Source organism: Sarcophilus harrisii, chromosome 4, assembly GCF_902635505.1.
Source record: "Sarcophilus harrisii chromosome 4, mSarHar1.11, whole genome shotgun sequence".
Lineage (NCBI taxonomy): Eukaryota > Metazoa > Chordata > Mammalia > Dasyuromorphia > Dasyuridae > Sarcophilus > Sarcophilus harrisii.
The window spans coordinates 452,638,516-452,651,608 of NC_045429.1; the positions used below are offsets into that span (position 1 = coordinate 452,638,516).

Consider the following 13,093-nt stretch of genomic DNA (forward strand, 5'->3'; position numbering starts at 1 on the left):
CTGTTTGGAAATGTGTCAAGGGTTTTGCCCTCAAATGGGGCTTGACATGATGGAGAACAGACATTCTCTGGTCTCTTCTCCATCTTTCTCCAAGAGAGACTTTGAGGGGAGGCAGGAAGTTGGGGTGGGGTGGGGCAGAAGCTTGGCCACTCCATTCTCCTCAGAGAGCTATAGACTAGAATTACATCCCTTCTGCTCCCTTAAAAACTGTTAGCCTAGGGCATATGGTTTTTCCATTGCAAGCTAATTTCTGATCACTGTTCATTATGGGGAGAAGCTAGAGGCCAGCATTATTTATATCCAAGACACAACCCTTTTCCTATCAAATATCACTTCCATGGTGAATACACATAGCAATAAGTAGGGAAACCCATTTTTCCAGTTCAATTCAATTTAATAAATATTTATTAAACACCTATTGTGTTTCAGGCACTGAGTTAAGCTTTGGGGATACAAAAAGAGGTAAAAGACAGCCCCTGCCCTTCACTAGTTCACAATCTAATGATACACCATTCAAATAAATATGTTATATAATGTGTACATATATATATATATGTATATATATAGGAAAAATAGGAAATGATTAATAAGAGAACACACTGCAATTAAGAGGTATTGAGGAAGGCTTTCCCCAAGAAGTGGTATTTTAGTTGGGACAAAAAGGAAGCTGGAGAGGTCTAGAATTAGAATAAAGGATAGAAAGCATTCCAGATGTGGAGAACAGTCAGAGAAAATGCCCAGATGTGTAGAGCAACCAGGAGGCCAGTGTCACTGAACTGAAGAGTATGTGCTGGGGAGTCAGTTGCAAAAAAACTGGAAAGGTAAGATGGGCCAGGTAATAAAGGTCCTTAAATGTCTAATGAGCATTTTATAATTGCTCTTAGAGGAAATAGGGAAGCACTAGAGTTTATTGAATGGGGTTCTGGAGGAAGAGTTTGATGTGATTGGTCCTGCACTTTAGGAAAATCACTTTGATGGTTGAATGGAGGATGGATTGGAGGGGGAAAGACTTGAGGCAGGAAGATCATTCTTCCTCCCAACCCCCAGAAGTTATTGCAATAGTCTGAGTATGAAAAGATGAGGTCCTACATTAGGTAATGTCGGGGCCAGAGGCTAGAAGGGAACATATTTGAGAGATATTGCAAAGTTTAAATCACAACTGTTTGTTATGGGGTATGAGAGAGTCAAGGGTGACATGAGCCAGTTTGATAGTCACAGAAATCAGAGAGAATAAACAAGGAAGAATATATAACAGATAATAGAGACTGAAGAAGCTCTCCTATTGGGAGCCAAGGTAATGCAACTCAACCAAGAGTAAGTCCCAGATCTTAGCCAAGAGGAAACTCTGATGTAGCAAGTTGGAAACTAAGACATGATGGAGGCTGTCAACTCCTCTCATGCTGGCTACTTCCCAGAACCTGAAGTAAAGTTGGCAAAACTCAAAGCTAAAAACTAAAAATACCCATCTAGCTTCTAGTGAATTGAAAAAAAACTCAAAAAAAAAACTTGAGGAAACTGAAGTCTATCATACTTTATAAAACTCTGCCCCATTTCCCAGTATATAAGGAGAATTGATCTCCCCCCAATAGGCAGACTCAAATACTAATGGGTTTGGGGTTTTAGGTTACATTTCTCCATTGGATTTTCTTTATAATTCCTTGCAGAGATAAGCTTGGGCAAGTCCAAAACTTGTACATATAAAGTATAAATACAAGAATTAGGTCTTTAAAACAATGAGTGATTTTTCTCACCTTCCAGGAAACTAATCTTTGAGTAATGTTAAAATTAAAATAAAACTAGGTATATAAACAAACAGTATATATGTTACTCAACAGAGCATTATCTGGGTGTATCCCAGGCATATCACTCAAACCAAGGCTTTAAAGACATTGATCTTTAGTCATTAGGCATAGGCTTTGAAGGCATATTTACCCAGATACCCATCGTTAAAGATAGATGCTAACTTGTTATCAGTTATCTAGGACAGTATCACAATCCACATTCTCCATTTTTACCACCTCTTCAGCATGAAGTCCTGTGAGTCCAGATGGAATAGATCTATAAGGAGCTGATGATGAAGTTGCTGTAACTATCCTTGGGACACAGAACTATATATAGCTCCAGAGCAATAGGCAATATTGAGAGATTTGTGGGAAAGAGTGGAATCATAAAAGGAATAGAATAATTGCTCAGGATGAGGGAAAAAACAAGGATAAAATGTGACAGAAGTCAGAAATGTTCAACTAACTGTTTCATTTTCCTCCTTCCCCAAAATATTGGAGTATTGTCAATAACAGAAAAAAATGGCTAAAAGGAAACTGAAATCTAAGAAAATATGAAAATTGTGCTCTTGACTTTCAATTTCAATATTTTAAGTCAGCAGGTCTAAATGAAACATATTTCAGGATCACAAAAAGAAGAGATGGATGTGATCATTGAGCTGCTATCAATTCTTTTGAAAAATTGTGGAGATACATACTTGTTGTTCAATTATTCAGTCATGTCCAACTCTTAATGACTCCATGGATCACCTGCCCATGGGGTTTCCTTGGCAAAGATACTGCCATTTTCCAGTTTTATTCAGGCAGGAGTTAAGTGACTTGCCCAGGATCACCCAACTAACAAGCATCTTGAGTTCAGACTTGAACTGTGGTCTTTCTGGTCTTTCTGACTCCAGTGCAGTACTTTTATTCACTACACCACTAGCTGGCCTGGTTATACACACTACAGAAGAGAAAAATCTCAATTTTTTTTAAATATGGGAGGAAGTTTGTGAATTAAAGGCCAATGATTTTGAATTTGATTCCTATTAAAATTCTAAAACCTATCAATATAGGGTTGATTAGGGGCAGCTAGGTGGTACAGTGGATAGAGCACTAGCCCTGAAATCAGGAGGATTTAAGTTCAAATCTTGTCTCAGACACTTAACACTTCCTAGCTGTGTGACCCTGGGCAAGTCACTTAATTCTTGCCTGAATAAAACTGGAAAATGGCCTTAGCAAAAAACAAAATAAAATAAAGAGTTGGTTAGTGAACATTTACAAACAAAAAGTCCCAGACAGGTTTTTCTAATTTTCTTTTATTTTCTGAATAGTAATTGGATGAATAAATCAAGGAAATATTATGGATATTTTAACTTGATTTGAGTGAATCATTTGACAGAGTGTCTCATGATATGCCTTACAACAAAACAGGGGAGATGTTAGCTAGTCAATAGACAACTGAGTAAATGACCAAACCACAGAACTCATACCTTTTTCTATGGGATGTTTTACAGAGATCCTTAGAGGAGTGCCCACAGATTTATGTTTGACTTGTGATGTGTAATATTCTTATCATTCATTTGCATAAAACATTGAGGGTATACTAATCAAATCTGAAGATGCCACAAAGATAGAAGAGTAACTGTTCTATTGGATGCCAACATAAAAAAAGAGAGAGGAGTTATACATATATATATATATATATATATATATATGTGTGTGTGTGTGTGTGTGTAGATAAATAGATACAGTCTCATTGATTTGTTTCTTCGAACAATCCTCTGATGTAAGTGCTAAAATTATACCCATTTTATTGATGAAGCTTAATCTGAGAGATGCTAATAGATTTCCTCTGGATCACACAGCTAGTAAGTATCTGAGGTAGGAAGTCAGGTCTTCCTGATTTCAAGTTTGACACAGTATCTTCTATATCATCTAGAATCCCAAGCAGCAATCCTATCTATTCCTTGATTTCCCTCTTCACCTCCATTTAAAATTAAAATAAATCAGAGCCACAACTTCATTTAGATGACTGAAATGATTATTCAACTTCAAATTCTATGTTTAAGATCACTAAGAAAGGAAAGAAAAATCCATCTCCTTCAGACTCTTGTTTCATCTTAAATCTCAATCTCTTTTATTACCTCCCACATTTATTGCAAAAGTTCCTGACTCAAAAACACCATCCATTGATTGAGGTCATTTTTCACACTTATATTATAACTAAATAATCCCCTTTTCTTTAAAAAAAAAAAACTAAACTAAAAGTGATACCTTGTATTGTAACTTCTGAACTGCAAGTTCTTTGTGGGCAGACTCAATGTTCTATTAATCTTTATATGGATCTAATACCTAAAACATAACATTGCTTGTAATAGGCGCCAAATACATATCAAATTGGCCATAGAGTAGAAAGGGCTCTGGATGTGGAGATCTGACGTGTACTAGACATTTGACCCTGAATAAGGCATTCAAACTCTTTAGCACTGAAATTTTTATTATGATATTTAATATTTTTCATTATGAAAAATTTTACTGCCTATTTCACAAGAAAATTGCAAGCCACCGAGATCTCACATTTCTGCTTCAGCAAAAACTTGAAATTCCAGATTTTTGAAAGATCAAAAATTCCCGTGAGAATCAAGAATAAGTTGTGTGTTCCACTGCAGAAATTAAGAAAAACAAAATTTCAGCCAAAAGCTCACAAGCAATAGGAAAGGGGGCAACTACAAAGTCAGGCAAACAAACTAGCATCCTACCTATATAGCCAAGTATGGGTCAGGGTCACATATAGCCTAGGTATAGATGTAGCAAGAATGAAAGTTTCCCCAAGAAAACTCCAAGGTGATTGCCAGAGTGAGGACCTTAGAAGCCCTGGGAAGAATTATGGACCACTATAGTACATCATTGCTCATATTGATACAACCTAAGTGTCTCAGGACTCCAGGTATCCAGATATCCAAAATTTCATGAAATACCTAAATTTTTAATGTTTAGATTAGTGTTCTAAACTTCAGATATCAAAGAGATCCAACAATGGAAGATAGAAATCAGCACAAAAACCTAGGGGACCCAATTTGAGACTGGAAAAAAACTAGTATTACACTAAGGAAATAAAGGCAAAGTGATGGGTAAATTGAAAAAGACCCCAGTGAGTTAAAAAAAAAATAATGGAAATCTAGAAATCCAAGCCAAAAATCACTATAACAACTTTAAGAAGAGATTCGACAAGAAAAGGATTTTTTCAAAGACTATTATAAATACCTAGAAAAAATGAAGCAAGAGATTTTTTTAAAGAATGAAAGAAAAACTCTGGAGAAAAGATTTAGAAGAATAATCATTTAAAAGAAGAAGTAATAATTTCCCAACTATTAGAAACACTAAAAACTAAAATAGAGTAAAAAGAAATGAAGCAACAATAGAAAAGAAATATTGGAAGAAAAAATAGAAGAGGTAAAATATCTGAGGGTTTTTTTTTTAACAGTTGAAAAACAGGTCAAGGAAAGACATTGGACAGATAAAAACCAGGAATTTGCGAAAATCCTGGAAACTCACTGCTTAAATCTCCTAGGATTAGCTCAATGTACGTATCCCAGGTATGGATAATATATATCACTCAAACTAACAAGTCCAAGCCATATCATAAATTTTAAAAGCATTTTACCCAGAGACGCCCCAAAAAAACATTAGAAATTATAACAACTTGTGATCTACTGTATAGGACACAATTGTAATCCACATTCTCAATTTTTACCATCACTTCTTCATGAAGTCTTATGAGTCCAGGTGGAATAGATTTTAAGAAATTGATAACGAAACCACTGTAAGTCTCTTTGGGTCCTACAATTATGGCTTCAATATCTTAGGAAATAAGACTACAGACTCAAATTATAGATTTGTGGAAAAGAGTAGAATCCCCTCAAAAAGGATAGAATCACTGTTTAGTGGAGAGAAGACAAGGATAAAGCATTTCAGAGAGAAGTCAGAAGCTTTAAGCTATTGTTTAATTTCCATTTTTCTACCAAAAAATTTATCGGTGTGTTATATACAACAGAAGAAAATGACTAATAGGAAGTTACAACCAAAGAATATTAGTGATGATAAATGTGCTCTTGAATTTCAATTGGAATTCAAATCAGCAGGTCTAAAAGAACCATATCCCAAGGTACAGAAAGAAGAGATAAAGTTGATTGTTGAGCTATTATCAGTTATCTTTTTTAAAATTGTGGAGGAATAAGGTTCAAACTTCAGAACAATAAAGGAGCAAATGTTTCACTTTTCAAAAAGAAAAAGTAAATTCTGTGAATTATAGATCAATGACTTTTAACTTGATTCTTTTCAAAAAATATATTGTTAAAAAGTTGATTAGTGAGCATTACAAAAATACACAGAGCTCATGTGATTTCATCACAAATGTCTCAGACAGATATTCCTATTTCTTTTTTACAGTTATCGCATTAATTAATCAAGGAAACATTATGGATACTTTATCTTGACTTGAGAGAATCATTTGACAAAATCATTCATATTCTTGACAAGATGATTGCAATACCTAATATTTATGTCTTTCACTATGTTCAACACTGTACTAAGTGCTTTACAATTATTATCCCATTTCATCGTCATGAAAGCCTGCAAGGTATATAAGATTATAATCCTCATTTTACAGAAAAGGAAACTGAGTCAAATTAATGTTATATAATTTGCCTAAGGTTAAATAACAAGCAAGTGTCTGAGGCCAGATTCAAACTCAAGTTTTCTTGACTACAGGCCTGGAGTTCTATCCACTGCACAAGCTAACTACTTCAAAGAGGGAAGAGATATGAGCAGATATCAGCAGACAATTGGGTGAATAGCCAAACACAAAGAACCCATAAATGGTTCTTTGTTGTTTTGTACGGATGTCTCTTGTGGAACGTCTGGAGATCTATGTTTGACCCTCTATATGTAAAATTTTTATCAGGGAGTTGGATAAAAGCGTGCATTAAAGATGACACAAAGTCAGAAGAGGTAATTAATCTGTTAAATGTCAAAATGGAAAAAAAGATTTATTTACACTCTTGAATATTTGACCAATTGTACTAAGATCATATTTCATGGTTATATATTCAAATTCTTAAATTTGGGTGCAAAAAAAATCAACATCTCAAGTCAAAAAGAGAAAAGTAGGTCTAGATAATAAATAATATTTTTCAAAAATATTTATGAGTTTGGTTTTATGACCAGCTCTATATATGACCTGCCTACAGAAGCAGGGACCCCGGGTAGCCTGGACATAGCTTGTTTTTAATGGGTCTCTGCTATCTATTAGTGATTATTGCTTCCTTTTCTAATTGTTTAAGTCATTCTTTTGATATTGCACTCTGGGATTTTTCAAACAAACTTAGGTAAACTTAGTGCTCTACAGTTCAAAGAATTGACATTGGTTTTCTTTTGAAAATCAAGAAAACTGGGGCAGTGAGATGGTGCAGTGGATAGAGTATTGGTCCTGAAGTCAGGAGTACCTAAGTTCAAATCTGACCTTGAACACTTAGCACTTACTAGCTGTGTGACCCTGGGCAAGTCTTAACCGCAATTGTCTTTGCCTGCTTATTGAGTCCTTTCACTGTTATTCTATGCTCATAATCATTCAGAGAACCCTAATAATGTCTCAATAATCATGTTCACAAATTCTTTCAATGCTATGGGATGTTGAGGGCAGCTGAATTCTCATTTACCATTTCCTCATATCTCTAGGCTTTCAATTTCCTGTTAATCATTTTTGTTTTATCTGCACCAATCTAAATATTATTCTCCTTGGAACTGAGTCTCCCTGACTCTGGGGGAGAGGGCTAGGAGAGTCATCCATTTTCCTCCATCTAAAAATAATAACAACAACTAACATTTATATAGGTTTTCCAAATGCTTTACATACATCACTTGATTCGTTCCTCCCAACAATCCTGTGACATAGGTGGTGGTATTCCCATTTTCCAAGGGAAGAAAATTAGGCTGAAAGAGGGTAAGTGACTTTTTCAAAATCATATAGCTAATAAGTATCTGAGGAAAGTTTTGAATTCATGTTTTCTTAACTTCAGGACTTAAACTATTCACTATCACATAGAATCCCAAACTATAGTCCAATCTCTTTCTTGATCCCTTTCTTGGCCTTTATCTAAAAAGAAAATAAATCAGAGTGAAAACTTAAATTAGACAAATGAAATTATCTCCCAACTTCAAATTCTATATTTAAGGTCACTAGGAAAGGAAAGAAAAATTCATTTTCTATAGTCCCAAGCCTTGAGGGGAAAGGGGTTGTTTGTTTGTTTGTTGGGGGGGGGGGGTTTGCTTAGGGGTATTTTTTTTGTCTTTTACCCCCCCGGATCTTTTTTAACCTTTTACATTAACTGCAAAAATATTCAAGAATTCTATCATCCTCTATGCCCAAAGTTATTCTTCTTACTTTTAACTAAATCAGCTCCTCTTAAAAATAAAAAAGAAACAAAACAGTAAAGTGATATCACATTCTTTGAGGGCAGACTCAGTGTCCTATTAATTTTTACTGGACCCCCAGTACTTAATACATAACTTTACTTACAGTATGTGCTAAATAAATGTTAAATTGAGCATATCATATATTGTGGGAAGAACTCTAGATATGGAGGAGATATGACATGTACTAGCAATTCAAAGTCTCAGTTTTTTGTTGTTGTTGTTGTTGTTGTTGTTGTTGAGGCAATTGGGGTTAAGTGACTTGCCCAAGATCACACAGCCAGGAAGTGTTAAGTGTCTGAGGTCAGATTTGAACTCAGGTCCTCCTGACTTCAGGGCTGCTGCTCTATCCATTACACCACCCAGCTGCCCCTCATCATAACCCAGCTGCCCTTCATTATAAGATCGTATGAAAATTTTATTGTCTATATCACAAGGATATTGCAAACTATTCAAGTCTCACAAAAAAATTCTGAAAGATATTATTCTAAAAGGTACTGGGTAACATGAACTGACACAGAGTAGAATATGCTAAAGGAGGAAGAACATTATTAAAGAAAAAAAATTTTAAAGACTTAATGACCAACTATGTTTCCAAAGGACCTGCAATATAGCATGTTCCCCTTCTTGTAGAAATATTCAGGATTCAGGATGCAAGAAAAAACATACATTTTGGGGAAGGGACATTGCTATGCCTCTTTGTCACAACGGTTTATTTTTTTTTCCTTTCTCTTGTGGGTTGTTTTTAGTTCTTGTTGCTTTGTTTTGTTTTGGTGGAAGGACATGGTAGAAAGTGGACTTAGAAATAGTGGGGCCAAAAAAGGATGTTAAAATATTTTTAAATGGACCAAAGAGGCCAGGGAAGGAAGTTTAAAAGAAAGAAAAGCCCAGAATAAGAAATTAAACTTGTTTGCTTTTAAATGAATGAATTCTTCCATTTTTACTCATTTAATTTTGTTTTAATATTTGTTCTTCTACCTCCATATTCCTGTTTTCTGCTTCTACCAATCATCTTTATAAATCAAATTATAAGATGGAAGTCATTATCAATGTCAAATCATTTTGATTTACTGTTCATGTCCAAAGCCACTAAAACCAATGGTTTTCAAAATACTTTACTGTCAAGGACTATGTTTGTCTTTAATCCTAAATTTCATTATTCATTTTTGTACATCAGTGTTTTTCCTCTCATTACCTATATACACACACACATATTATATATATGAAATACAATTTATATATTTATACTAAATACCATTTAATACAATAATAATAACTAAATACAATATATACTAAATACAATTAATAACTAATAAATAAATGTTAAATAACAATTTAATATGAGGCTAAGTATAGAAAGTGCCAAGTATAGAGGAACATCAGGATAAACTACTGCAGGCATCCTTTAGTCTCCAGTGGATGACTCTTCATTGGGGAAAGTGCTTTACTAAATCATAGGATATTTTCCTTGCTGATTGCATTCTGTTTCAATTGTACTAAATATTGATGTTAACGTTTATGGTATTCCGTATTTATGTTCTTTTTTATTTGTGTCTCTCCTCAAAGGAGAAGAAAGAAGAAATCACCGGTAGCAAAATCTCTTCAACTGATTCAAGCCTTGACAGTCGCACAAATGAAGACAAAGTCAGTTATTTTACCAAGGATACAAATGAAGAGACGGTATAATAACTTGCTCTGAAGCTTCCATTTTTAATTTGTTGCACATCTTTCTTTCTTTTTTAAAGTAATTTTTGTGGTTATCTTTTGTTTCCACATCACCTCCATTTATTTGTATGTACTTTTATAATCTGTCCTTCCCATTCCCCCACTGAACAACAGAAGAAAAAGGAAGGAGAGAGGGAGACAGAGAGAGAAACAGAGAGTGAGAAAAAGAGGGAGGGAGGGAGGGAAAGAAGGAGGGAGAGAAAAACTTGGTTGGGAGATAGAAGAGGGAGATAGAGAGGCAGAGACAGAGAGATAAAAGAGAGCAAACATAACCCTCAGTATAAACATCCACAGTCCAGTAAAACATATATCCACATTGCCATTTCTGAAAATGTCTGTCTCTGTATTTTAATTTTATCATCACTCACAGATGATTGATGAGTTCCATCTTCAGTCTTCTGAGCATATGGTTTATCATTGCATTGATCACAATTTTAATGTCTTTCAAAGTTGTTTTCTCCCATAACGTTATTTTTTTCTCCTTTTTTTTTTCGAGACAATTGGGGTTAAGTGATTCGCACAGGATCACACAACTAATAAATGTTACTTGTCTGAGATCAGATTTGAACTTAGGTTCTCCTGAATCCAAGGCCAGTGCTCTATCCACTATAGCACCATCTAGCTGCCCCATATTAATTAATAAAATATATAATAATAATAATATTAATTAATTAATTGATAATAATATATTATTATTCTATATTCTAATATATATTATTATTCTATAACTGATTCTCCTGGTTCTGGTCACTTCATTCTATATGAGTTCATAGACATCTTCTTAGTTTCATCCAAAGCTATCCATTTCATAATTTCTTATGGTATAATAATAAAAATTTATATTTTATGTAATAAAATATTATATGTAACATTATAACAAAATATAAAGAGTATTGTGTTCATACACTAAAATGTGTTTAGCTGTTCTTCAATAGAACAGTCCCTTAATTTTCAATTTTTGGCTATTACATCCAAATATTTTTGGATATCTTCTTTGATCTCTTTAGGGAATAGGCCTAGAAGTGATGTAGCTGGATCAAAAAATACGGATAATTTAACATTCTGGGAATGGTTCCACATTGTTCTCCAGAATGGCTGAACCAGTTCTCAGCTCTACCAACAGTGTATTAGTATGCCTGTTTCCCCACAGCTCTTGCAACATTTGTCATTTTCCTCCTTTGTCATTTTTGTCTATGGGCATGAGGCAGAACCTCCAAGTTAGTTTAATTTGCATTTCTCTATTTATTGACAATAGAAAACATTTATTCACGTGATCGCTGATAACTTGGATTTTCAGTTGAAAAACTGTCTGTCCATATTTTTTTTCCATTTATCTATTGAGAGATGGAATTTTATAAATTTTAATTGCTTCCTTAATTATCTTGGATATGATATCTTATTCAGAATTCCCATTTATATTTTAAACTCTACTGGGAATGAAGGCCAATGGGCTTGAGTTTGAAACATTTTTTCCTAGACTACTTTCTTCCAAGCTATGATGTTCATTTGTGGTTTTCTGAATAAATGTGTAGCCAGATGAATCCCTCAATATTTGAATTTGTTAATGTTATTGTCTTTTTATATTCTCTTTTCAAAGAGCTCGGAAGCCCTCAATAATGAATTGAGTGATGAATTTGCTGATTCTGGCCGTGAGAATTCCATAAACATGGATTTGGAGAAATTAGAGGTACTGTTCTTTTTGCAAAATCTTCTGTAGCATTTTATTTCCCCCCCCCATTTCCCCCTTTTTGTTCATCAATGTCTATCCCAAATGGTCCATAGTCAGCGTCTTCAAATTAAAGCAACAACAAGCATAGCAGCCTTAAGAACCTCTGGATAAACCCCTTTAAATCTCCTTTAATTCACAACATGGCAAAATGGAAAGAACTTCTGGGATCAGAAGACCTGGTTCAGACCTTACTCTGATCACGTAATAGCTGTGTGACCTTGTAAAAGTTATCTTAGTTCCCTGGACTTCAGGCTGCCCCTGGACTTGAGGCAGCTCCCTCTTTATAAAATGAGGGATGTTAGACTAGATTGAGGTCAGAGATCTTTTTCCAGGTCCCTGATCCTGCATTGGAGAATTCCTGATTATATCATAGGCACTCTCTCTTTCTCCCCCTTCCCTTGCTCTTCCCCCCACCCCGCCCCTCTCTCTCTCCCCTCTTCTCTCCTCTCCCCTTTTCTCCTCCTCCTCCTCTTTCCCTCCTCCTCCTTTTAGTCCTTCTCCTCTTTCCCTCCTCCTCCTTTCCCTCCCTCATCTTCTTCTTCATCTTCTCTCTCAAGTTATTTCATCTAATTAAATGTTTGTAGTCTAGGAAGAAGAATGTCAAACTCAAGCCCGTTTACCTTCACTCCTAGTGCCAAATAATATATGGGGGAAATTTTTAACGAAAATTTTAAAAATAAAAATAAAGTAGAACATCTATGATGTTCATTTGTGGATTTCAAAGTAAATGCGTGACCACTGGAATCCCTCTTTATTTCAGTTTGTTGTTAATATTATTGACGTTTCGTATTATCCTTATATCCCTATAGGATAAGGAGAAGAAATCCTTTGATTCTGAATTGAACAGTGATTTGGGTGAGATTCCTGACCATGAGAATTCCAAAATCACGGATAAGGTGAAAGTAGAGGTACTATTGGTTTTTTTTTTTCAAAATACAAGCAAAAATAGTTTTCAAAATTCACCCTTGCAAAACCTTGTGTTCCAAATTTTTCTTCCCCCACTCCCTCCCCTAGACAGCAAGTAATCCAATATAAGTTAAACATGTTCAGTTCTAAACATTTCCACATTTATCATGCTGCACAAGAAACATCAGATCAAAAAGAAAAAAATGAGAAAGAAAAGAACAAGCAAGCAAACAATAACAACAACAAAGGGGAAATTACTATGTTGTGATCACATTCAATCCTCATAGTCTTCTCTCTAGATAAAGATGACTTTCTCCATCCCAAGTCTATTGGAATAGTTCTAAATCACCTCATTAGTGAAAAGAGCCAGTTGATCCATCCCAGTTGATCATCACATAATCTTGTTGCTGTGTGCAGTGTTCTCTTGGTCCTATTCACTTCATTCAGCATCAGTTCATGTCAGTCTCTCCAGGCCTCTCTGAAATCTTTCTCTGGTCAT

General features: G+C 34.8%; 1 protein-coding gene across 1 annotated transcript in view; it reads left to right on the top strand.

The window, feature by feature from the left end:
* The window catches only part of DGKG (diacylglycerol kinase gamma), a 227,074-nt gene that overhangs the window by 76,353 nt on the left and 137,628 nt on the right, over nt 1–13,093 (top strand). Inside the window, exons 19-21 of the mRNA XM_031968754.1 lie at nt 9,801–9,914; nt 11,557–11,646; nt 12,498–12,596. Of these exons, the coding sequence (XP_031824614.1) occupies nt 9,801–9,914; nt 11,557–11,646; nt 12,498–12,596 (303 nt within the window). The remainder of the gene's footprint in view (nt 1–9,800; nt 9,915–11,556; nt 11,647–12,497; nt 12,597–13,093) is intronic.